The sequence below is a fragment of the Heterodontus francisci genome, chromosome 23, assembly GCF_036365525.1.
Source record: "Heterodontus francisci isolate sHetFra1 chromosome 23, sHetFra1.hap1, whole genome shotgun sequence".
Lineage (NCBI taxonomy): Eukaryota > Metazoa > Chordata > Chondrichthyes > Heterodontiformes > Heterodontidae > Heterodontus > Heterodontus francisci.
In genome coordinates this window covers 48,062,261-48,088,698 of record NC_090393.1, presented here as the reverse complement: position 1 = coordinate 48,088,698, position 26,438 = coordinate 48,062,261, and the positions used below count along the sequence as shown (strand labels likewise).

The following is a 26,438-nucleotide window of genomic DNA, read 5'->3' as shown; positions in this document are numbered from 1 at the left end:
ACGTGCTCGCGTTAATTCTTCCAAAAGGTACACAGAGAGAGCTCTGTGATCAGCAGCCTGAAGGAAGAAGATGGCTCGGTAACGTCTTCGCAGTCCGATGTACTAAGGATCAGCAAATCCTTTTATGCTGGGCTGTATGATGCGATGCCCACAGAGAGCACGGCTTCCCAGTCCTTCCTGTCATCTATCGCAGAGGTCTTAGATGACAGCATGAGGGAGAGTCTGGACAAGCCGCTAACTCTGGATGAGCTGACAAACTCCGTCAGGTCCTTTGAGACGAGTAAAACTCCCGGAAGCGACAGCTTACCGGTTGAGTTGTATTCGGCTCTGTGGGACTGGATCGGCCGAGACATGCAAGAAGTATACGAGAGTATGCTTCTGGCCGGCAGCATGTCAGAATCCATGAGGAAAGGCATCATCACCCTCATCTACAAGCGGAAGGGGGAGAGGGCAGAAATCAGAAATTGGCGCCCCATCTCGCTGCTTCATGTGGACTACAAGATTCTGTCCAAAGTCATCGTCTGTCGGGTCAAATCTGCTCTGGAGTTGGTGATCCACCCCGATCAGACCTGTACTGTACCCGGCAGGAAGATCTCTGATAGTCTTGCGCTACTCAGGGATACAATTGCCTATGTACGGGACAGGAGGGTGGACACCTGCCTCATCAGCTTGGACCAGGAGAAGGCTTTTGACAGGATATCGCACACCCACATGATGGACGTGGACTCCAAAATGGGGTTTGGGGAGGGAATCCGCAATTGGATCAAACTGCTCTACACAAACATCAGTCTCGCAGTCTCAATCAATGGGTGGGAATCAGAAAGTTTCCCAATCAAATCTGGAGTCAGACAGGGCTGTCCTCTCTCCCCTGTCTTGTTTGTTTGCTGTATAGAACCTTTTACTGAGTCCATTAGGAAGGATTCGGGCATAAGAGGGGTGACAATCCCAGGCAGTGGAGGCACTCAGGTAAAAACCTCCCTGTACATGGACGACTTCGCCATCTTCTGCTTGGATCCGCTGTCCGTTCGCAGACTGATGAGCATCTGCAACCAGCTCGAACTAGCCTCGGGAGCCAAAGTTAACCACGGTAAGAGCGAGGCCATGTTGTTTGGGAACTGAGCCGACCGATCCTTTGTCCCCTTCACCCTCAGGTCAGACTACCTGAAGGTGCTGGGGATATGGTGCAGAAGGGCCGGGTGTGTGCCAAAACCTGGAAGGAGTGAGTAGCCAAGGTACACAATACACTTAGCATGTGGGAGCAGCGAGCTCTTTCCATTGTGGGTAAGAACCTGGTCATCAGGTGCGAGGCGCTCACCTTGTTGCTGTATGTGGCGCAAGTCTGGCCCATACCCCACTCCTGTGCTGTGGCGGTCACCCGAGCCATTTTCCATTTTATTTGGAGATCTAAAATGGACCGGGTCCGGAGGGACACGATGTTCAAACCTCTGGATAAGGGCGGGAAAAATGTACCCAACGTCGCCCTCATTCTGATGACCACCTTCGTGTGCGGCTGCATTAAGCTGTGCGTAGATCCCCAGTACGCAAACATGAAGTGTCACTATGTGCTGAGGTTTTATCTGTCCCCGGTGTTACAAAGGATGGGTCTGGTCACATTGCCGCGGAACGCTCCATCCAGTTGGACCGTGCCATACCACCTATCCTTCGTGGAAATGTTTCTGCGGAAAAACACCTTTGACCACCAATCCATCAAGCAGTGGTCCATCAAGGCCCTACGGGAAAAGGAGATGGTGGATCCGGTCGGATGGTTCCCCGAGCCAACTGCCAAAGTCATTTGGCGGAATGCCTCATCACCAAAACTTCCAAACAAGCACCATGACGTAGCTTGGCTGGTGGTGAGAAGGGCCCTCCCCATCAGATCCTTCCTGCACGCCCAGAGTCTTGCCCCTTCCACACGCTGCCCTCGCGGTGGCTGCGGTGGGGAGGAGACAGTTGCCCACTCCTTCTGGAATGTGTCTTTGCAAAGCAGGTGTGGAAAGAGATGCAGTGGTTTTTGTCGAGGTTCATCCCAAGCTGCTCTGTAACAGGAGTCTGTGCTCTACGGGCTGTTCCCAGGAATGCACACTGAGATAAACATCAACTGCTGCTGGAGGACCATCAATTTGGTGAAAGATGCTCTTTGGTCTGCTCAAAACTTGCTGGTCTTCCAGCGCAAAGAGTTATCCACGACCGAGTGTTGCAGACTGGCACATTCCAAGGTCCAGGACTACGTGCTGAGGGACACACTAAAGCTTGGGGCAGCCGCCGCAAAGGTTCAATGGGGAAAGACCACTGTGTCAGGTCCTCCCACCATAGTGAACTGAGGGGCTGGATCCATGGGAAACCCCTCGGGCTGTATACACCAAAATATGGATTTACTGTAAAATGTCCATGGCATGTAAAATAGAATGGAAGGGTTGAGAGGCAATTTACTCCTGTATTGGAGAAAACTGATTTCCTTTGCACTTTTTGCAATGTCAATCTGGTGCTGTTTTGAACTGTTTTGTAATGCATTTTTTACGGATATTTATGAATAAAGTATATTTTGGGGGAAAAAAGACTCAGTGCTCTATGGACTGTTCACTGGAACGCACATCAAGATAAACATCAACTGCAGCTGGAGAACCATCAATTTACTGAAAGATGCACTTTGGTCTGCCTGAAACTTGCTGGTCTTCCAGTGCAAGAGCTGTCGATGACTGAGTGTTGCAGACTGGCACAATCCGAGGTCCAGGACTACGTGCTGAGGGACGCACTAAAGCTTGGGGCAACCGCCACAAAGGTTCAATGGGGAAAGGTCACTGTGTAAGCCCCTCCTGCCATAGTACACGAGGGGCTGGAAACTGTATAAAACTAAACAGGCTGTATGCACCACAAAATGTTCGACATGAAATGTTAATATATGTTGTTAATATAACTTATAAAGACAAGTGTAGTGAGACACCTCAGGTACTGTTTTGAAAGAAACTGATCTGTATTGCACTTTATGTGATGTCAAAATGGAACTGTTACGTCATGTATTTTTTCAAATTTTACAAATAATGTATATTTTTGGAAAAAAATACAGAGAAAATTAGCATGGTCCCAACGAAAGGACATGCAACTTCCTGAAGCATTCCATATTTTACATTTTCAAAACATATTAGCTTCTGTGAAGCATTCACCTCTGCTTTAAACACAAGTCATCAAACAAACTCAGCTTCTTTATTCATCTCCTCCTCTACCTCACTCATTTCAAACTTCTTTTGACTTCACAAAGTCATATCGAGCTTCCAGATTTTTCATGTTTAAAATATATATTTAAAACATTAATTCTGTAATACATGCAGATTAACGAAAAGCAAAATATTACAGATGCTGCAAATCTGGAACAAAAACATAAAATGCTGATAATACTCAGCAGCTCACAAAGTATCGATGGACAGAACAGGCCAGTCATGTTTTCTGGAACCTGGTGGAAGAGAAAGGCAGCTCGACACTGAGGCAGTGGAGTCCTTCATTATGGAGATGTTCTGCTGAAACAGTATTTTCAAATGTATTTACTCCAGGTCACAAAGGGGTGAAATGGATGGAATAAAAGAATGGATGGTAATCATGTGGTAGAAGCTGTGAACTATGCTTTGGGGTAAAAGGTGAGGAGCTGGGAGTGGGACTTTGGCCAACCAGAACGGAACAAGAAGACCAGCTTACCTGCAGTAGAAGTTGAGCAGAGAGTTCCTCAGTGAATGTGTTAGGGCTACATTGTGTCTGTGACCTGTGGCAGAAGTTGTGGACTGACTTTGTAAATTGGAGGTGTGGGGGATTAGTTATGGCTACGTGGCTGGATGAATTAATTTTGGGTAAGTGATGGTCTGTTGAAAATCCAAAATCTAAGTTTAGTGTTCTTGTTTTTAACAAAAAAGCTATCAATTGCGAATCATCAAAGTGCTTAAAGTTAAGCAGAATGTGTCATTAATTTTAACACCAAAGTCCAAAGTTTTACAGGGAGCAGTCTCCGAAAGCCACTTGAAAAATGGACCATTGATATTGTACCTTCTTCCAATACCAGTGAATGATGTTGTGCATACGTCCAGCTAGTTACAAAGCCCCTGCCTTGTTTTCATGTCAGAGCTGTTTTTGAGTTGTTAGCTTTTTTGAAGCTGTTGTTTATGTTTTGCTAGTTCTTTTGCATTGGCATGTATGAATTGCCTGATATGCAGAATTCTTTGCTGATTGTTGCATTCATTTGGACATTTCCAGAGTTGTGCTGCTCTTGTGATGAATGACATGAGGCTATAGTTGGTAAATGGCAAGGCAGTTGTAGCTAATAACACCTGTGTGTGACTCTTGAAATGCCACATTCTTCAAGAAAAACATTAACGAGCATGTCCTTCAGATTTTCCATGATTTCTGAAACTGCAAACTCATTGAATCTTTCAAGTCTTCTATTGTTGCCTGGGAAGAACCTGTGGCAAAAATTCAAGCCCTATAATGAATAATTGATAAGAGGCAGATTTCTAGACCTAGAGGTGAGGTCTTATAATAGAGACCATGACTATATGTTCAACCTACGCTGCATCAGATCTGGGAGCCAGCTGGCCACAAAAAATGATGTTCCATTCTTCCACTTCCAATTTTTCTTTAATTTCAGGACACTGTTTATTTCCATGACATCAAGAACACCTTGCATTTAAATAGCACTCCTCATATGTAGCAAGGTGTTTTAGAATACTTAACAATATGGAGGAAAAAAAATACAATCGACACCAAGCATGGATAAAGGGAAATGGAAGGTTAAGATGATAAAAACAGAATGTGCTCAAAATACTCAGCAGGTCTGGCAGCATCTGTGGAGAGAGAAACAGAGTTAACCTTTCATCAGGGGAGGGCCGAGGGGGAGCGGTGAGGTGCAAGGTATCAGGGGAGATGGGAGAAGGGGAGCAGGGGAGGGTGGGAGAGGAAGGAGTGTGGTAGCAGGAGAGGAATGGGGAGGATAGGAGTGGGAGAGGAATGGTGAGAGTGGGAGGGGAAGCGGTGAGGGGCGAGGGGGTATGGTGAGTGGCAAAGGTGATTGGGGAGAAGCGGGTAGGGGAGGAGGGAGATGGGGTAGTGGATGTGGGGAAGAGGGGAACAGGAGGAGAGCTAGAGGAAGAGGGAGGGGAGAGGGCTGGCAGGGGAGGGGTGGTTTGGGAAGGGACTGGGAGTGGAAGGAGGAGGCTGGGGGGGAGAGGGTTGAGGGGCGATATGGAATGGGTGAGGGGAGGAGGGGCAAGGGGAAAGGAGGAGCGGGAAGGGGGAAGAGGAAGAGGTGGAAGGGGAGGAGTGGTAGAGGGAGGGGACAACAGGGAGGGATTTCTAGCAATCTATAGTAATCATCTGGGGAAAAAGTGAATGGGCCTTTTACTGTCTCGCCTACTCTAGCATACAGAGGTGCTGAGAGATCAGCAAAGGTCAGTGTATCTGATCGAGCAAAGTTCAGGAGTCCTAAACCTGCCTGCAAATTTTTAAAAGTTCGGGGATATTGAATTGAATCTAATTTCTCTGTATTGGACTGAGTTAATCCCCTACCATTCCCAGTTATATGGAGGCCTAAGGAATCTACTTTCTCTCAAATAAACTGACTCTTTTTAATGTTGATCAGGTATCCAAAAGCAGTAAGCTGGGACAAAACTGTGTCAATAGCCTGCAAATGTTCCTGGAGGACATTATGTGAAACATAAATGTCATCCACGTAAGAGTTAACATTGGGCGGGTCTTTTAAAGATTGATAACATGAGCAGAAAAAAGAACTGGACTGTTTCGAAATCCCTGGGGTAATCTAGTCCAACAGTGTTGAAAACCGTCAGGGCTGTCATAGGCATAGAGTCATAGAGAGATACGGCACTGAAACAGGCCCTTCGGCCCAACGAGTCTGCGCCGACCATCAACCACCCATTTATACTAATCCTACATTAATCCCATTTTCCCTCTCACATCCCCACCTTCCGTCAATTCTCCTACTACCTACCTACACTTTTTTTTTTCCAATGGACAATTTTTGCCAATCGGATTCTTCAAGTGGATGTGACCAAAAACCGTTAGCCAAATCAATAAAAGATTTAAACTTTTCAAAGAGTGCCTGTACCTGTTCAGCAGTGGGCACATTTATTCCAGAAAGAAGGGCAGTGGAATTTTGCTGTTGAGTAGTGTTCGGCACTGAAACTTTATTAAGGGATGTGTAATGAACTAGTAATCTCTACCTGCCATCAGGCTTAGGGACGCCAAACAATGGCGAATTAGCTCTAGAGGGCATTTATATTCGGACACTTTGTTCCTCTAAATCCCTAATAGTATAGAGTAGATCTAATTTCCCTTTGTGATCCTGAATATGCCACTGTTTCCTGGGCTTGTGCCAGCCTGCATCAAGAGAATGAGGTTCTCTATCTACCTTGCCACATTGATTCGGATGATGCTGATGATAAGGGTAGTACTTGTTTAGGAGCTGTTCCAATAGACCCTTATCGCCCCCTCTAGGCATGTGCGGTCTAGCTGTGCCTGAATATATTTCTGTCGGTCATCCTGGCCCGTGGATGCTTCCACAGGCCTGGACGTATTCTTTAGGAAGTATTTATTATCAGGCTGTCCTATAATAAGAAGGCAAACCAAATCAGGTACTAAATCCACCTCCAGAGTGGCAGTAATATCATAAAGAATAACAGGAATTGTATAAAAGGCAATCCGCTGTGTCTTACACTGTGTAAATCCCCCTAATGATAACTGATAAAGTGGGCTTCCCAAATCTGACTCTTATAAGTACAGGATCCATGACTGAGTAATCAGCCTCCGTATCAAAGAGTGCCGTTACCTGTTCAGCAGTGGGCAGTGTTGCCAGGGCATAGGGGAATTCAAGAGACCCTGGCTGGGTGCCAGCCCTTCACTGTGGAGAGTCAAATGCTTCAGAGTCCTGACTATCAGTCCTGCCTTGATTTCGGATGACTTTAACTGAAGTCTGCCCCTCCCTCTTAGGAGTCTCATGCTTTACCGATCCCTTAGGTTGTCTATCAGAAGGCTTACAGTCATGACTATCACCCCCTTTGGAGTCTTTCTGATCCCTGCCTCTGTCAGTCCTGGAACCTCCCATTACTCTGTGATAGGAACGGCCAGTGTAAAATGCATCCCCATAGAGATCCCAGCTGACCCTGCTATCTCTGTGAGGTGTAATGCTAGACCGTTCTGGGTAAATTTGCTGCTCGCGCTCCTGGCAAGATGGCGGTGTAGACCAACCAGAGCGCCCGTCTGGGGGCCCAAAGGAACAAGTCTGTGGGCGACTGGAACAAGAAGGAGTCCAAGTCCTATCCTGTCCCATGCCTGTATGAAACAGAGACACTGTCCGTATTATTTTCAACCTTAGGATCTGGTTGGACCACAGGCTGAGTGTGGGGCAGACCCAGCAAGGTATGTTTCGAGCGGATAATGCATTCAGCATTATCCCACCTCTGCTGGTCACCAGGATAAGCAGCCAACGCTCCTTCACAGGATAGTCTGAGCGCAGAATTTTGATACTGGTTAGCCAGACAACCTAGAACAATTTCCCAGTTGCCATGTGTAAGGTCCTTGTCTAATCAATAGGCAGCTACCAAACCATTTGAAGAATTTCTTTGATTGAACCCATTACTTGCCCTCCCTGAGTTGTGATCAGGAGGTGGGAATATATTTGTATCCAGCTGTTGCACTTATTAATTGTGTAGGGGGGGGGAACGAGATCAGAATTTAACATCAGGGAGAGGAGCTGCCATAAATGTGCAGCACTCCAGCCTTGACAACAAGTGTCAAGTCTATCAAGGTTATTTAAAATCCACCTTGTTTTATCTTGTTTACTGGGACTGGGCTTGCTACACATGGCATATTAGAGTTAAGATTCACATTGTCTGAGGGTGTAATTTGAGACTGCACTGGCTGTCCCACAGACAGAGGAAAGCCTGCAGCACCAGCAGTAGCAAAAGCCTGGAGAAGTGCCTGTTTCATTTGAAGGTGATGTATCAGAAGCTGTCTATAATCCTCCCACAAATTTTGATCACGAACCTCATTGTGAGGAAGCCATCTAATCTGAAACCCATGGCCACCACTTATGTAGGGAGACCCAGGACCTACAATTCTACCATGGATACCCCCACCCTGCCGTGCACCAGTCATTAGGCCACTGAATTGTGCAGGCGTGCATTTTATCATTAAAGGATGTTGTAGGTCTGGGGTATCAGTCTGATTATCCCACTGAATACGTGTTATCCCTTCCTCCTGGGGATGAGTACACAATAGTACCATGAGATCTAACTGAACCACGGCATCAAAATCATCTATCTCAAAGACTAGCACCTGATCTCCCTGTGGCAGTGGAATGGGATTCTGTAATCTACTAAAACAAGTTGTTGGATCACCCAACGGAAAAATTAAGCCAATCCCTTCTTCATTAGTCATTATATCAGAACGGAACCTGAATTAGGAATTAAAATACGTCAGGACCTAATCGCAACTGGGATTTAAAGTGAACTTTAAAGGAAATTTCCGAACCTCAAAATTAGAATGAGGGAGTTCTGATTTAAGATCCACAAAACGTGATCAAGAGTTTGCCATCTCTAGATTCTTAAGTCAGGGTCTTAAAACCACGGACAGAAAACATTCCTTCCGTACTTACAAATCTAAAATATACATTAAAGGCTAACATATAAGTGCAGGATTCTGTTAACAACAAGAACACGTTTTTGGGCACCAACTGAAGTGATTTATGACTTTAACCCCTTGCAGGGACTAAACCAAATCAGGAGCACATCCCCGTGAATCTCCTTTAACTAAGTTCAAACCAGACAAATTCTCAGACACTTATTTGGATCCAAAGAATTGCACTAGCTTTCCCTCAAAGAAAGAAAACCAACAGAGAATTTTAGCATCTTTCGGATAGCCAACTGCTAATATTTTTCTGGCTAAGTCATAAATATCCCAGATATTATAAGGGTCTGGGAAACTCTCTTCAATACATATCTCTGCACTTAAAAGAGACACAGAGAGGGTGTTTTTGCAGTTTTATATAGAATGCTACATGAGACGATTTATTACATTATATATATTAAAGAATTTAACATGCAATAAACTTCTTAAGTGGATGAGTACATCACAATATCAAATATTACTGAGAGATGTAACACATATTCTTATTTCTAACATAGAATGCAAAAGTTTAACCTTGCTCATGTTACAGCAAAATTATCTTAGAATATCCAGAATATCCATCAAAATTTAAAGTAAACTTGTACCTTAAATCCCTGAATAAGGCATGGGATGAGAAATGCTGTTGAGGATTCAACACTCCTAAGTGTCTGTTTCAGAACCTTATATTTTGATACTATTTCTAAGGTGTCCTATGACTTTTGCATTAGATGTGACCTTCCTGTGTTCCTTTTCAAATCCATGTCTTTAATGTTTTACTGGAATTTGAAGTTGTGAGCTTTTATCTGGTCAAAATGCTTATAATTGTGTTTACTTGACCTCTCTTGTTCCTGTGAGTACATTCCATTTATTGTTAATTGCCCTTTCCATGGTACCCACTGCAACCTCTGGAGCTGACCTGTCTGAACAACAACCCCATAAACTAATTAAGTTTTATTGCTACCTCTTACTGAGGTCACACAGGACATTTCAATGTGTGTGTTTATCTTCCAAGCCCCTGGTAGCAGCAATTCTATTCTAACAGAGACCTTGAAATGTTTAACTCTACCACATTAAAGGGCAATGTTAGTGAGTTCTGAAAACTAACTATTTATTCAATCTTTAACTCTAAAGGCATGATACATTAACTATTTCCAAATTCTACTTAATCAAGCCTATTATACCTATATTCCATCACAAAAAGCAGCTTGACACTGAGGCTGTGGAATAAATTGCCAGTGTGATGTTCTGCTGAAACAGTACTTTCAAATGTATTTACTCCAGGTCATGAAAGAGTGAAATGGATTGAATAAATGGGAGAATGGATGGTAATCATGTGGTAGAAGCTATGAACTATGCTTTGGGATGAAAGGTGAGGAGCTGGGATTGGCACTTAGGCCAACCAGAATGGAACAAGAATACCAGTTTAACTGCAGTAGAAGGGGAGAAGAGAGTTCCTCTGTGAAAGTGTTAGGGCTACAGTGTGTCTGTGATCAGTAGCAGAAGGTGTCGACTGACTTGGTAAACTTGTAAAGTGGAGTTATAGGGTTTAGATATGGCAATGTGAGTGGAGTAAATTTTGGGTAAGTGATGGTCTGTTGAAAATGCAAAATCTAAGTTTAGTGTTCTTTTTTTAACTAAAAAAGCATCAATTGCAAATCATGGAAGTGGTTCAGGTTAACCAGAATGTATCATTAATTTTAATGCAAAAGTCCAAAGTTTTACGGAGAGCATTCTCCGAAAGCCAGTGAAAAATGGACCATTGATATTGTACCTTCTTCCAATACCAGTGAATGATGTTGTGCATACCTCCAGCTAAAGTTACAAAGCCCGTGTCTTGTTTTCATATGACAGGGCTGTTTTTGAGCAAGGCCTGTGTTAGCTTCTTTGAATCGATTGCTTATGCTTTTTGATTTTTCTGATATGCAGAATTCTTTGCTGATTATTGTACCCATTTGGACATTTCCAGAGTTGTGCTGTTTGTTTGATGAATGACATAAGGCAATATATAGTTGGTGAATGGCAAGGTGGTTGTAGCTAATAACACCCGGGTACGACTCTTGAAATGCCACATCCTTCAAGAAAAACACTAACTAACATGTCCTTACAGATTTTCCCTGTTTCTGGAACTGCAAACTCACTGATTCTTTCCAAGTCTCCTACTATTGCCTGGGAGGAACCTGTGACAAAATAAGTGATAGAGGCAGATTTCTAGACTTAGAGGTGAGATCTTATCATGGTATGACCATGACTGTATGTTCAAACTACATTGCATCAGATCTGGGAGACGGTTGGTCAGAAAAGGTGTGTTGCATTCTTTCACTTGCAATTTTCCTTTCATTTCAGGACACTGTTTATTTCCATAACATTAAGAACACCTTGCATTTAAATACCTCTCCTCATATGCAGCATGGTGGTTCAGAATACTTTACAATACAGAGGGAAAAGAAATGATAGACACCAAGCATGGATAAAGGGAAACAGAAGGTTAAGATGATAAAAACAGAATGTGCTCAAAATACTCAGCAGGTCTGGCAGCATCTGTGGAGAGAGAAACAGAGTTAACCTTTCATCAGGGGAAGGCCAAGGGGGAGCGGTGAGGTGCAAGTGTCAGGGGAGATGGGGGAAGGGGAGCAGGAGAGGGTGGGACAGGAAGGGGTGTGGTAAGAAAGGAATGGGGAGGATAGGAGTGGGAGAGGAATGGTGAGAGTGGGAGGGGAAGCGGTGAGGGGCGAGGGGGAGTGGTGCGGGGCGAAGGTGGAGGGGAGGAGGGAAGAAGTGGGCAGGGAGGAGGGGGACGGGATAGGGGAGGAGGGAAAGAGGGCAACGGGAGGAGAGGTAGAGAAAAGGAGAGGGGAGAGGGATGGAAAGTTTGGGAGGGGACTGGGAGTGCGAGGATGCAGGGGCGATGGGTAATGGGTGAGGGGAGGGGGGAGAGGGGAAGGAGGAGTGGGCAGGGAGAAAGAGGTGGAAGGGGTGGAGAGAGAGGTGATGACAGGAAGAGAGGCAGCAACAAAGGAAGAGGGGTGAGCAGAGGAGGGGGCAGTGTGGGAGGGGGAGAGTGGGAGGTGAAAGGAGTGGGGGAGGGGGAGAGAGAGCGCATGGAAGAGCAGAGGAGGAGCGTGGGAGGGACAGGGCCACACACACTCCACCCCGCCCCCTGGTCCCAGCAACAGGCCCCGCCCACTGAATGCAGTGTGGGTGAGCTAATACTGTGCACGTGACCCTTATCTGCATTTATAGACCATAATCCACTCTGCCAATATCTACTTTACTTTCAATATTTAGATGACTGGATTATAAATAACAAAGTAGAGCTCGCTATTTTAGATTCACTGCTCCTTGAGTATCAAAATATAGTTCAAAAATGGAAGAAAAAAACCAACATCATGTAAAAGTGTTTACGTAATTGAAGCTTGATAAACCACTGAGTTCACATCATTAATCGTGCTCGCTTCGGCAGCACATATACTAAAATTGGAACGATACAGAGAAGATTAGCATGGCCCCTGCGCAAGGATGACACGCAAATTCGTGAAGCGTTCCATATTTTACACTTTCAAAACATCTCACCTGCTGCTGAATATTAATATTTCCCTTTGCTTTCAGCATAAACTCAGCACCTTCTTTAATTCACTCATTTCAACCATCTCACTTCACAAAGTCGTCAGCCTTACACATTTCAAACTTTTAAAACATACCTTTAACATAATCAAAACATTTAAAACATTAATTCTCTAATACTTGCAGATTTACAAAGAAACAAAATAACACACATGCTGCAAATCTCCAACAAAAACACAAAATACTGATAATACTCAACAGCTCACACAGTATTGATGGACAGGACAGACAACTCAAATTTACTGCAAACCGGACCATCCTGTGCAGTAAATCGCCAGCACAGTGTTCAGCTGAAACAATACTTTCAAATGTATTTACTCCAGGGTGAAATGGCTGCAACAGACAGAGAATGGATGGTAATAATATGATGGTAACTGTGAACTATGCTCTGTGCTTTGTGCGAAGAGATAAGCAGCTGGGATTGGCACTTTGTCAATCAGAATGGACTAAGAAGACCAGCTTAACTGCAGTGGAAGGGGAGAAGAGAGTTCCTCAGTGAAAGCATTCAGGGTTCAGTGTGTCTGTGAACTGAGGCAGAGGTTGTGGACTGACTTTGTAAATTGGAATTATATATGGCTATGTGACTGGATGAAGCAAATTTAAGGTAAGTGATGATCTGTTGAAAATCCAAAATATAACTCTAGTATTCGGCGCAGTGGCTAGCACTGCAGTCTCACAGCTCCAGTGACTTGGGTTCAATTCTGGGTACTGTTTGCGTGTCTGTGTGAGTTTTTGCCAGGTGCTATGGTTTCTTCCCACAGCCAAAGACTTGCAGGTTGATAGGTAAATTGGCGATTATAAATTGCGCCTAGTATAGGTAGGTGGTAGGGGAATATAGGGACAGGTGGGGATGTGGTAGGAATATGGGATTAGTGTAGGATTAGTATAAATGGGTGGTTGATGGTCGGCACAGACTCGGTGGGCTGATTTGCTGTATCAATAAATAAATATTCCTTTTTTAACTAAAGTTGTATCAATTGTGAATTATGAAAGTGCCTAAAGTTCATGAGAATGTATCATTCATTTTAATGCCAAAGTCCAATGTTTTACGGGGAGCATTCTCCCAGATCCCGTTGATAATTGGACGATTCCGTCATAAAGTTTTACAGCACAGAAACAGGCGCTTCAGCCCAACGAGCCTATGCCGACCATGAAGCACCCTGACCTAATTAATCCCATTTCCCCGCACTTGGCCCGTAGCCTTGTATGTTTTGGCGTTTGAAGTGCTCATCTAAATATTTCTTGAATGTTGTAAGTGTTCCTGCCTCTACCACTCCTTCAGGCAGTGTGTTCCAGATTCCAACCACCCTCTGGGTGAAAAAATTCTTCAACTCCCCTCTAAACCTTCTGCCGCTTACTTTAAATCTATGCCCCCTAGTTATTAATTTTGTACCTTTCTCCAATGCCAGTGAATATTTGTATACCTGCAGCTAAGATTACAAAGTCCGTGTCTTGTTTTCATATGTACAGGCTGTTCTTGAGTTGTTTGATTTTGAAAGGGCTGTTAGCTTTCCTGAAGCTGTTGCTTCTCATTTGCAAGTTCATTAACGATGGCATGTATGCATTGCCTGACATGCAGAACTTTTTGCTGATTACTTCACCCGTTTGGATATTTCCAGTGTGGTGTTGCAGTTTTGATGAATGACATGGGGCACTACATCACTGGTAAATGGCAAGGGGGTTACAGTCAATAGTATCCATGTGCTATTCTGGAAATGCTTGAAGAAAACCCTTTCTGCCCTGTCTTGCTGCATCCTGAGGGTGAATGTAGTGTAGAACCAGCATGTCTGAAGAGGGTAGCAATGAACTATGTAAACTAGCGCCCATAATTCAGTACACAGAAATCTAATTTCCTTTCAATATCTATGTTAGGAAGTCCCAAAATATGAAAGTCAAATAGTAATTGTCATAAAAATTCGTTTTATGCAATTGATTGTAGCACAAATTCTCACCACCTCTGCACACTGCTCTTGAGGCGGCTGTGGTGGGGAAGTGTACATTATCCACTTCTTCCGGAATGTGCTTTCTCAAAGCAGTTCTGGAAATAGATGCAGTGGTTGTTGATGACGCTCATCCTGAGCACCTCCATAATGAAGGACTCAGTGCTCTATGGACTGTTCACAGGAACGCACACCAAGATAAACATCAACTGCAGCTGGAGAACCATCAATTTGGTGAAAGATGCACTTTGGTCTGCCTGAAATTTGCTGGTCTTCCAGTGCAAGAGCTGTCGATGACTGAGTGTTGCAGACTGGCACAATCCGAGGTCCAGGACAACGTGCTGAGGGACGCACTAAAGCTTGGGGCAACCGCCACAAAGGTTCAATGGGGAAAGGCCACTGTGTAAGGCCCTCCTCCCATAGTACATGAGGGGCTGGAAACTGTATAAAACTAAACAGACTGTATGCACCAGAAAATGTTCGATGTAACCTACAATATAACCTATAAAGACAAGTGTAGTGAGACACCTCAGGTACTGTTTTGAAAGAAACTGATCTGTATTGCACTTTATGTGATGTCAAAATGGAACTGTCATATAATGTATTTTTTCAAATTTTACAAATAATGTATATTTTTGGAAAAAAATAGAGAAAATTAGCATGGCCCCTGCGAAAGGACATGCAACTTCCTGAAGCATTCCATATTTTACATTTTCAAAACATATCACCTTCTGTGAAGCATTCACCTCTGCTTTAAACACAAGTCTTCACACAAACTCAGCTTCTTTATTCATCTCCTCCTCTACCTCACTCATTTCAAACTTCTTTTGACTTCACAAAGTTGTCGAGCTTTCAGATTTTTCACGTTTAAAATATATATTTCAAACATTAATTCTGTAATATGTGCAGATTAATGAAAAGCAAAATACCACATGCTGCAAATTTGGAACAAAAACATAAAATGCTGATAATACTCAGCAACTCACAAAGTATCGATGGACAGAACAGGCCAGTCATGTTTTCTGGAACCTGGTGGAAGAGAAAGGCAGCTCGACACCGAGGCAGTGGAGTCCTTCATTATGGAGATGTTCTGCTGAAACAGTATTTTCAAATGTATTTACTCCAGGTCACAAAGGGGTGAAATGGATGGAATAAAAGAATGGATGGTAATCATGTGGTCGAAGCTGTGAACTATGCTTTGGGGTAAAAGGTGAGGAGCTGGGAGTGGGACTTTGGCCAACCAGAACGGAACAAGAAGACCAGCTTACCTGCAGTAGAAGTTGAGCAGAGAGTTCCTCAGTGAATGTGTTAGGGCTACATTGTGTCTGTGACCTGTGGCAGAAGTTGTGGACTGACTTTGTAAATTGGAGGTGTGGGGGATTAGTTATGGCTACGTGGCTGGATGAATTAATTTTGGGTAAGTGATGGTCTGTTGAAAATCCAAAATCTAAGTTTAGTGTTTTTGTTTTTAACAAAAAAGCTATCAATTGCGAATCATCAAAGTGCTTAAAGTTAAGCAGAATGTGTCATTAATTTTAACACCAAAGTCCAAAGTTTTACAGGGAGCAGTCTCCGAAAGCCACTTGAAAATTGGACCATTGATATTGTACCTTCTTCCAATACCAGTGAATGATGTTGTGCATACGTCCAGCTAGTTACAAAGCCCCTGCCTTGTTTTCATGTCAGAGCTGTTTTTGAGTTGTTAGCTTTTTTGAAGCTGTTGTTTATGTTTTGCTAGTTCTTTTGCATTGGCATGTATGAATTGCCTAATATGCAGAATTCTTTGCTGATTGTTGCATCCATTTGGACATTTCCAGAGTTGTGCTGCTCTTGTGATGAATGACATGAGGCTATAGTTGGTAAATGGCAAGGCAGTTGTAGCTAATAACACCTGTGTGTGACTCTCGAAATGCCACATTCTTCAAGAAAAACATTAACGAGCATGTCCTTCAGATTTTCCATGATTTCTGAAACTGCAAACTCATTGAATCTTTCAAGTCTTCTATTGTTGCCTGGGAAGAACCTGTGGCAAAAATTCAAGCCCTATAATGAATAATTGATAAGAGGCAGATTTCTAGACCTAGAGGTGAGGTCTTATAATAGAGACCATGACTATATGTTCAACCTACGCTGCATGGGCGGCACAGTGGCGAGCACCGCAACCGCACAGCTCCAGTAACCTGGGTTCGGTTCTGGGTACTGCCTGTGTGGAGTTTGCAAGTTCTCCCTGAGACTGTGTGGGTTTCTGCTGGGTGCTCTGGTTTCCTCCCACCGCCAAAGACTTGTAGGTTGATCGGTGAATTGGCCATTGTAAGTTGCCCTTAGTGTAGGTAGGAGAATGGTAGGGAATATGGGATTGGTCAACACAGACTTGGTGGGCTGAAGGGCCTGTTTCAGTGCTCTATCTCTCTCTATGCATCAGATCTAGGAGCCAGCTGGTCACAAAAAATGATGTTCCATTCTTCCAATTTTCCTTTAATTTCAGCACACTGTTTATTTCCATGACATCAAGAACACCTTGCATTTAAATAGCACTCCTCATATGTAGCAAGGTGTTTTAGAGTATTTACAATATAGAGCAAAAAATATGATAGACACCAAGCATGGGCAAATGAAAACAAAGGTTACAAAGGAGAAGAAAGCCATGGCCAAACATAAGGATTTGGAGAAAATTCTTGAAAGACGAAAGGGAGTAGAGAAATGCAGTGCAAGCAGAAATGGAGTGGAGGAAGCGAAGACTGAGATTACAATTGAGACATGGCTGGTTGCATATGGTAAATGCCGTACCTGCCACCCTCAAACAACTTGTTCTGATTGAAAAAAATAAAAACAGGGAATGCAAAGAGCACAATGACAAGTACAGAGTAGCAAGGCACAGCACCAGGTATACCTAAAATGAGATGCCAACACGGTGAAGCTACATCACAGGACTACATCCATGCTAAACAGTGGAAGCAGCCATGTAGACAAAGCTAAACTATATCACAATCAACAGATCAAATCAAAGTTCTGCAGTCCTGCATATTCAGTCGTGAATGGTGGTGGAGAATTAAACAACTAATGCAAGGAGGAGGAGGCTTCATGAACCTCCCCACTAGCCCTGCCATCCTCAGTGATGTCAAAAGCCCAGCATGTGAGTGTAAATGATGAGACTGAAACATTTGCAACCATCTTCAGAAGTGTCAAGCGAATGAATGACCCATCTTGACCTCCTCATAAAGTCCCCTCCAAGGCCAGTTTGCAGCCAATTTGATACAGCAAAGAAGATGGACAACATTCTGGCTGCAGTGAAGAATTGTGCTCTAGAACTAGCCGTAGCCAAGCTGTTCCAGTACAGCTACCACACTGGTATCTACTTGACAAAGTGGAATATTGTACAGGCATGTCCTGTCCACAAAAAGGACAAATCCAATCCATCCAATTACCGCCCCATCAGAACATAAGAAATAGGAGCAGGAGTAGGCCATTCGAATGTGCTCCACTATTCAATAATGTCATGGCTGATATTCTATCTCAACTCCACTTTCCTGCCCTATCCCACATTCCTCAATTCTATTGCACCAAAAAACCTATCCATCTTTGTCTTCATTATACTCAACCACTGAGCATCCACATCCCTCAAGGGTGCAGAATTTCAGAGATTCATGAACAATCTTCTCCTCAGCTCAGTCCTAAATGGCTGACTTTTTATTCTGAAACTGCAACCCTTAGTTGGAGACCCAGGTAAACAAGATTTGCCTTTATCAGCCTACTCTCTATCCTCAGCAAAGTGACAGAAGGGATCAACTGTGCTATCAAGCAGCAATTACTCACCAATAACTTGCTCATGAATTCAAAAGCAAAATACTGCATATGCTGGAAATCTGAAATAAAAACAGAAAATGCTGGAAACAGTCAGCAGGTCTGGCAGCATCTGTGGAGAGAGAAACAGAAGTTATGATTTCAGGTCTGTGACCTTTCATTAGAAACTTTCATCATGAAAGGTCACACACCTGAAATGTTAACTTCTGTTTCTCTCTCCACAGATGCGGCCAGACCTGCTGAATGTCTCCAGCATTTTCTGTTTTCATACTTGTTCCTGGATCGCCAGTTTGGGTTTCACTGGGACCATTCAGCTCCAGAGCACATTACAGCCTTGATCCAAACATGGATAACAGAGTTGAATTCTAGAGATGAGGTGACTGCCCATAACATCACGGCAACATTTGACTGAGTGTGGCATCAAGGAACCCTAGTAAAACTGAAATCAACAGGAACCAAGGGAAACTCTCCATTGGCTGGAGTCATACCTTAGCACAAAGTAGGCCAATCAGCTCAGCCCAGGACTTTACTGCAGGAGTTCCATTAGGTTGTGTCCTAGGCCGAACCATCATCAGCTGCATCAACAATGACTTTCCCTGCATCACAAGGTCAGAGGTGGGATGTTCGCTGATGACTGCAGTGTTCAGCTCCAGTCGCAACTCCTCAGATAAAGCAGTCCCAGCCCGCACAGAGCAAGACCTGAACAACATTCAGGCTTGGGCTTATAAGTGGCAAGTAACATTCACCAGGCAATGGCCATCTCTAACAAAAGATCTTACCTCTCCTTTACATTCAATGGCAGTATCATTGTCAAACTCCCCCACCATCCACATCCTGGTGAAGATCACCATTGTCCATAAATTTAACTGAATCAGCCACAGAAATATAGTGGCTACAAGAGCAGATCAGAGGCTGGATATTCTGTGATGAGTGACTCACCTTCTGACTCCCCATAACGTTTCCACTATCTACAAGGCACAAGTCAGGAGTGGGATGGAATACTCTCCACTTGGTGGATGAATGCAACTCCAACGACACTCAAGAAGCTCAACACCATGCAGGACAAAGCAGCCAGATTGATGTGCACCTTATCCACCTCCTTAAACATTCACTCACTCCACCACCAGTGCATCGATGCCACAGAGTAACATCTACAAGAATGAATAAAAATAACTGGCAGTGCAGTCAGTGATTGGAGAAGGAAATTTACCCTTCAACTATGGCCCTTTCTATGTTGTTTAAAGACCTCCCAAAAAACGTTGTCCTTTAGATACTAAGAGGGCTCCTGTGAATTCCAGTTTTCCTCTTTGTTCTGATGAAAATAGTATCACTGTGTTTAACCTCCAACACCAGTATTTAGCATTAATTATAGGTAGTATACTAAAGTGGGCACCTACAAATTTAAACATTACATCTATGTAGTTTGTAAACGGTTTCAAATTTATCACTTTGGTTATGTCTTACTCTAAGCTGTGCTGCAATTAAGGCTAGTCGTGTAAAATTAATAAGCCTTTAGAATTGAATGCAATGTACAAAAAACAAATTGTTTAAATATATAGTCACATACAAGTCTATAATTGTGTCTCTTAGTTTGGATTAGAAGTGATGCTTGAGGGGATGAGAGAGTTCATCTTACACATGGATCATACCTTCGCAATGCAGCAAATTCTCCAAAGACAGTACATCCAACAGAAGCACAAGTGCATTCCTATCAGCTGAAATCATCAGCTATTCCCTCAGTGCATTGAGACTTTAATGGCAGCTTTCCCTCCTGAATACTAGAGTTATTGCAAGGTCCCACTGCAGATTTAAAATCAATAACTAACCAGCAGCATAGCTACTGGAAGAGCAGATTCAAGTCAGCAGTACCCAGGACTGACTGCAGAAGGGAGATTTTCCATTGAATATCATAGCACTAGTCAATCAGAACAAGAGTGGATGAACATGGGATGGTTGAAATGAAAGTGGTGTAGAGAAGATATTTGTGGACCTCAGGAATTATAAAGAACAGAATTCTAATGTACAGGAGTTTTCTAAAGTTGACCCTTGTCTTGCATGAAGGCCATCAAATTTTGGGGATTTTTTGCGTGGTTCTTAAGGAAATGTCATCTTATCCATGATGCCTTTATCGGCAAATGAGTAGTAACTTCTAGCACAAACATACCTGGGCAAAATGAACATTATGCATTGGATGTACAATATTAAAAAGGAATTATTCCTCTTGTTTCTTCTTTATAAATGTCTGGTATGACTCCCAGAGGCGTTGTAACCATTTTGATACTGGTTTTCCCAAAGAGTCTGTCTTCGTACACAATCAGCTGCTTCCAGAATCCACTATTTGGCCTAATTATAGGCCTGCACGCCCTCAACCAGGCATGAGCCTCGACCAGAGATGTGTGGTGGTATTTCATGAGGTAAGCAAGACACAAAGTAGCCGATCTACTGATACCTGCAACACAGTGCAGCAGTGTTCGTCCATGCAATTTTTCAACATGGTGGATTTTGTCTGCCACCATGTCAAAATACTCATTTAACTGTGAACTAGGAGAATCTGCAATAGGAATATTGATATACTCAGTGCCTGGAAACATAGAACTGATTACTTCTGGCGTCACACTGATTATACAAGTGACTCCACTGGCTAGCAAGAGACTCTGATTTTGTGAAGCAACAGCATTGCTTAAATATAAACTGTGTGTAATCTGAGCCAGACCCGAGAGCCTTGGTGTGGACCGCACAGAGTGAAGTGATGAAATGCTTTTCAGTGTTGAGTTGGGTCTTAATTCCATTACAAACAGAACATCCAGTTTTCTTTAAATCTTTGGCACAACATTCAAGTTGCCTAAAAAGGAAAAAGAGTCAAAGTACCTATTAGAGCAGAAATAATGATAGCTTCTGACCAGTAACATTAATTTGAATGATCCTGACATTGTTCAAAGCAACTACTTGCATTTATGTAGTGCCTTTAACATAGTAAAACCCAAGACACTTCACAGGGGTGTTATCTGACAAAATTTGACATGAGGTATTAGCACAGGTGACCAAAAACTTCGTCAAAGAGGTAGGTTTTGAGGAGCATCCTAAAGGAGAACAGAGAGGTGGAGAGGTTTAAGCAAAGAATTCCAGTGCTCGAGGCCTAGAGAACTGACGGCACAGCTGCCAATAATGGGGTAAAGGAAATTGGAGATGCATAAGAGGCAAGAAATGGAGGAACTTAGATTTTTCTGTAGCAGGTTATAGAAATAGGGAGGCTCCAACACATGCAGGTATTTTAAAAAGTGCAACTACAAGAATGTTGGGAAGAAACAAAATGGATTGATTTGATTTGTTAATACCACAGTTGACAGAAAATGGAATACCTATGACTCTATGACCTTCATCTAATGGAGAACATGCTGGGCACATTCAAAACTAGGATTAGTAAGCATAAATTGAAAAAATAACCACCAGTGGAGTAAGAAAAGAAACTAGAATAAAAGAAAAGTTCATAATATATAATATAAAAACAAAAAGTGCTGGAAATATTCAGCAGGTCTGGCAGCATCTGTGGAGAGGCTAGCAGAATTAACCTTTCAGGCCAGTGACATTTCATCAGAACTAGCAAAGGTTAGAAATGTAATAGGTTTTAAGCAAATAAAGTGGGGGTGGGGGAAAAATAACAAAAGGGGAGGTGTTGATAGGGCAGAGGCCCAGAGAGATTAACTGACAAGGAGTTATGGGGCAAAGGCAAAGAGTGTGCTAATGGTGCGTTGAAAGACAATGTATGAGTGCAAAGAGGGTGTTAAATGACTGAATAATGAACAGCCCTAGGCAAAAGCACAAACATGAAAAAAACAGTGGGCAGGCACATGGTTAAAAAAAATGAATGACGAAACAAACTAAAATAAAATAAATAATATAAAAGGGCCTGTCATGCTCTGAAATTAAGAATTCAGTGATCAGTCCGGTAGGCTGTAGTGTGCCTAATCGGTAAATGAGGTGCTGTTCCTCGAGCTTGCATTGATGTTCACTGGAACACTGCAGCAATCCCAGGACAGAGATGTGGGCATGTGAGCAGGGAGGAGTGTTGAAATGGCAAGCAACTGGAATCTCAGGGTCATGCTTTTGGACTGAATGGATGTGTTCCACAAAGTGATCACCTAGTCCGCGTTTGGTCTCCCCAATGTAGAGACCACATTGTGAGCAGCGAATACAGTAAATTAAATTGGAAGTACAAGTAAATCGCTGATTCACCTAAAAGGAGTGTTTGGGGCCTTGGATAGCGAGGAGAGAGGGGGTAAAAGGGCAGGTATTACACCTCCTGCGATTGCATGGGAAGGTGCCGTGGGAAGGCGATGAGGTGTCGGGGGTAATAGAGGAGTGGACCAGACGTGGCGAAAATGACAGAGGATGATCCTTTGGATGTGGAGGCTGGCGGGGTGCAAGGGAGGGGAAGGGGTGAGGGCAGAAGTGCGGGAAATGGGCCGGACACGGTTGAGGGCCCTGTCAACCACAACGGGGGGGGGGGGGAATCCTCGGTTGAGGAAAAAGGAAGACATATCAGAAGCACTGTTGTGGAAGGTTGCGTCATCAGAACAGATGTGTCGGAGACAGAGAAACTGGGAGAATGGATTGGAGTCCTTACAGGAGGCAGGGTGTGAAGAAGTTTAGTCGAGGTAGCTGTGCTGTGGGAATCAGTGGGCTTATAAGGAATATTAGTGGATAATATAGTATGGTAGTGGATAATATATAGGATAATAAATTTCATAATATGTTGTGGAAAGGCAGGCGAGTGAAGGGGAACAGGGAGAAGGAGGTTGGGCAGGGAGTAGGCGAGGGAGGGGGCAAGAGTCACCTGAGGGGGTGGGCGAAGGGCCCGGGCCTAGGCACAGCCCGATGTCTTTGGTAAAGGCGGGCTCGGGCACTAACTGAAGACTGTTCTCAACCGCACTCTCCACACCAGGATTGGGTCCAAAACGTCTGCTCGGCCCATGACTGTGAACTTCCAACCTCTAGCTTCCAATCGCGCTTCACCGAGAGCACCAGCTTCACTCAACAGTAATCGGGCCCAACAGCAGACGCCGCGCTCTTGACCCCGCCCCCTAATCTCAGCAGCATGCCCCGCCTACTGGACCCAACAGCTTCGAGCTGAGGCCCCGCCCACCGCCCTCATCTGCATTTACCGACCATAATCCACTGTGCCAAAATCTACTTTCAATATTTATACGACCACATTATAAATAATAAAGTAGAGCTCTGCTATTTTAGATTCTATGTGCCTTGTGTATTATATTGTAGCAAGAATTTAGATCAAAATGAAAGCAAAAAGATCACCAGCATGTAAAAGTGCTTATATTATTGAAGCTTTATAATACACTAAGTCTAATAAAATAATCGTGCTCGCTTCGGCAGCACATATACTAAAATTGGAACGATACAGAGAAGATTAGCATGGCCCCTGCGCAAGGATGACACGCAAATTCGTGAAGCGTTCCATATTTTGCACATGTCACTCTCTGCCAAACTTGCACATTTATTCCTGTTCCACATTGATGCTAAAATACTAGTTATCCAAACAGTGACAATCTCTTCATTTACCCCTTACGTCAGTGAACACAGTTCAACCTTATTCTTTTTCTGTAACAAATTTATCTGGAGAATTGCAAACGTTCAAAAAAAGGGTGTAAAGATAAGCCCAGAAAATCGAGAGGCCAGTTAGTTTAATAAAAGCAAAATACTGCAGATGCTGGAAATCTGAAATAAAAATAAGAAATGCTGGAAATACTCAACAGGTCTGGCAGCATCTGTGGAGAGAGAAGCAGAGTTAATGTCAGTGACCCGTCATCAGAACTGGCAAGTTAGTTTAACTTCGGTGATGGGGAAACCTCTAGAAACAATATTTTGGGACAAAACTAATAGGCACATGGACAAATACGGGTTAGTTACGGAAAGCCAGCAGGAATTTCTTAACTAAGTTGCTAGACGTTATAGAGGCTTAATAAGAACATAAGAAATAAGAGTAGGCCATTCGGCCCCTCAAGCCTGCCCCGCCATTTAATAAGATCATGGTTGATCTGCCCCAGACCTCAACTCCTCTTTTGTGCCAGCTCCTCATAGCCCTCAACTCCCCGATATTTCAAAAATCTATCTACCTCCTCTTTAAATACTTTCAGTGATCTAGCCTCCACAACTCTCTGGGGTAGAGAATTCCAGACATTCACTACCCTCTGAGAGAAGAAATTCCTTTGTATCTCAGTTTTAAATGAGTGTCCCCTTATTCTGTAACTATGGCCCCTAGTTCGAGATTCCCCCACTAGTGGAAACGGTATCATCTGCAAATTTGGATATATTACACTCTGCCCCCTCCTCCAAGTCATTAATATAAATAGTAAATAATTGAGGCTCTAGGACTGATTTTTGTGGCACTCCACTACTTATGTCTTTCCAACCTGAAAAAGACCCATTAATCCTGACTCTCTCTCTTCTGTGTGTTAACCAATCCTCAATCCATGCTAATACATTACCCCCAATACTGTGAGCTCCTATCTTGTGCAATAATCTTTTATCTGGCGCCTTATCGAATGCTTTCTGGAAATCCAAATACACTACATCTACCAGTTCCCCTTTATCAACTCTGCTTGTGATATCCTCGAAGAAATCTAGCAAATTTATCAAACATGATTTCCCATTCACAAAACCATGTTGACTTTGTTTGATTTCGTTAAGCTTTTCTAAATGTCCTGCTATTTCTTCCTTAATAATGGACTCTAGCATTTTCCCAATGACTGATGTTAGGCTGACTGGCCTATAGTTTCCTGCTTTGTGTCTCCCTCCCTTCTTGAACAGGGGCATCACATTAGTGGTTTTCCAATCCGCTGGGACCCTCCCGGAATCCAGTGAGTTCTGGGATATTTCGACTAATGCCTCCACCATTTCTGCAGCCACTTCCTTTAAAACCCTTGGATGTAGGCCATCAGGTCCTGGCGACTTGTCTGCCTTTAGTCTCATTAGTTTGTCAAATACTTTGTCCCTCGTGATAGAGACTGTTACAAGATCTGTCCTCCTATTAGCTCCTTGTTGATGTGAGGGCAATGCTGTTGATGTGGTGTACATGGATGTTCAAAAAGCATTTGATACATTGCCACACAATAGACTTGTGAGCAAAGTTATAGCTCATGGAATAAAAGGGACAGTAGCAACATGGATACGCAATTGGCTGAGGGTCAGGAAACAGAGTGGTGGTTAATGGATGTTTTTCGGGCTGGAGGGAAGTTTGTAGTGAAGTTACCCAGGGATCAGTGTTGGGACCCTTGCTTTTCCTGATATATATTAATGACCTGGTGTACAGGGCACAATTTCAAAATTTGCAGATGATACGAAACTTGGAAGCATTGTAAACTGTGAGGAGGATAATGTAGAACTTCAAAAGGACATAGACAAGTTGGTGGAATGGGTGGACCAGTGGCAGATGAAGTTCAATGCGGAGAAATATGAAGTGCTTAATTTTGGTAGGAAGAACATGGAAAGACAAAGTAACATAAAGGGTAGAACTCTAAAGGGGGTGGAGGAGCAGAGGGACCTGGGTGTACATATGCACATATCTGTGATTTCTAACCTCGGTAGTGGGCAAATTATTGAAATCAATTCTGAGAGACGGGATTGTGAATACACAGTAAATGGGAGGATACTGAGAGGGGTAGAAGAAGTGAGAGACCTTGGAGTGCATGTCCACAGGTCCCTGAAGGTGGCAGGACAGGTAGATAGAGTGGTGAAGAAGGCATATTGAATGCTTTCCTTTATTGGCCGAGGTATAGAATACAAAAGCAGGGATGTAATGCTGGAACTGTATAAAATGCTGGTTGGGCTACAGCTGGAGTAATGCATACAGTTCTGGTCACCACATTACAGGAAGGACATAATTGCTTTGGAGAGAGTACAGAGGAGATTTACAAGAATGTTGCCAGGGCTTGAAAGTTGCAGCTATGAGGAAAGATTGGATAGGCTGGAGTTGTTTTCCTTAGAACAGAAGAGGCTCAGGGGTGACTTAATTGAGGTGTACAAAATTATGAGGGGTCTAGATAGAGTAGTCAGGAAGGACCTGTTTCCCTTAGCAGAGAGGTCAATTACCAGGGGGCACAGATTTAAGGTAATGGGTAGAAAGATTAGAGGGGATATGAGGAAAAACTTTTTCGCCCAGAGGGTGGTGGGTGTCTGGAATTCACTGCCAGGAACGGTGGTGGAGGCAGAAACCCTCAACTCATTTAAAAGTTACCTGGAGCTGCACCTGAAGTGCTGTAACCTGTGAGGCTATGGACCAGGTGCTGAAAGGTGGGATTAGATTGGGTGGCTAGTGTTTTTCGCCGGCGCAGACCCGATGGGCTGAATGGCCTCCTTCTGTGCCAAAATTTTTCTGTGGTTCTATGGTTCTATAAACTGTCA

General features: G+C 43.5%; 1 protein-coding gene and 4 non-coding genes across 6 annotated transcripts; 4 read left to right on the top strand and 1 right to left on the bottom strand.

Moving 5' to 3' along the window:
* The first annotated feature begins 3,018 nt into the window (after nt 1-3,018).
* Nucleotides 3,019-3,124, top strand: LOC137383067 (U6 spliceosomal RNA). The gene has a single exon (XR_010977343.1). It is a non-coding gene; the product is annotated as a U6 spliceosomal RNA (small nuclear RNA).
* Nucleotides 3,125-12,102: 8,978 nt separating this feature from the next.
* On the top strand, nt 12,103-12,209 carry LOC137383057 (U6 spliceosomal RNA). Its single transcript, XR_010977335.1, has one exon. It is a non-coding gene; the product is annotated as a U6 spliceosomal RNA (small nuclear RNA).
* A 2,613-nt stretch (nt 12,210-14,822) lies between these two features.
* Nucleotides 14,823-14,928, top strand: LOC137383064 (U6 spliceosomal RNA). Its single transcript, XR_010977341.1, has one exon. It is a non-coding gene; the product is annotated as a U6 spliceosomal RNA (small nuclear RNA).
* Nucleotides 14,929-16,658: 1,730 nt separating this feature from the next.
* LOC137382783 (dual specificity protein phosphatase 18-like) lies at nt 16,659-23,091 on the bottom strand. 2 transcript variants are annotated; one of them, XM_068055198.1, is made up of 2 exons: nt 22,855-23,091; nt 16,659-20,862 (listed from the first exon to the last, which is right to left on the bottom strand). In XM_068055198.1, exon 2 carries the CDS (start codon nt 20,807-20,809, stop codon nt 20,222-20,224), a length of 588 nt encoding a protein of 195 aa, XP_067911299.1. In that variant the 5' UTR covers nt 20,810-20,862; nt 22,855-23,091; the 3' UTR covers nt 16,659-20,221. The 2 variants fall into 2 exon arrangements, with proteins under 2 accessions (XP_067911299.1, XP_067911300.1); XM_068055199.1 differs by having other exon boundaries at nt 22,960-23,091.
* A 304-nt stretch (nt 23,092-23,395) lies between these two features.
* LOC137383061 (U6 spliceosomal RNA) lies at nt 23,396-23,502 on the top strand. Its single transcript, XR_010977338.1, has one exon. It is a non-coding gene; the product is annotated as a U6 spliceosomal RNA (small nuclear RNA).
* The last annotated feature ends 2,936 nt before the right edge of the window (nt 23,503-26,438 follow it).

What these genes read in the sequence shown, in the direction of transcription:
- LOC137382783 (XM_068055198.1), bottom strand. Translation starts at nt 20,809, where the DNA reads ATGGAATTAAGACCCAACTCAACACTGAAAAGCATTTCATCACTTCAC.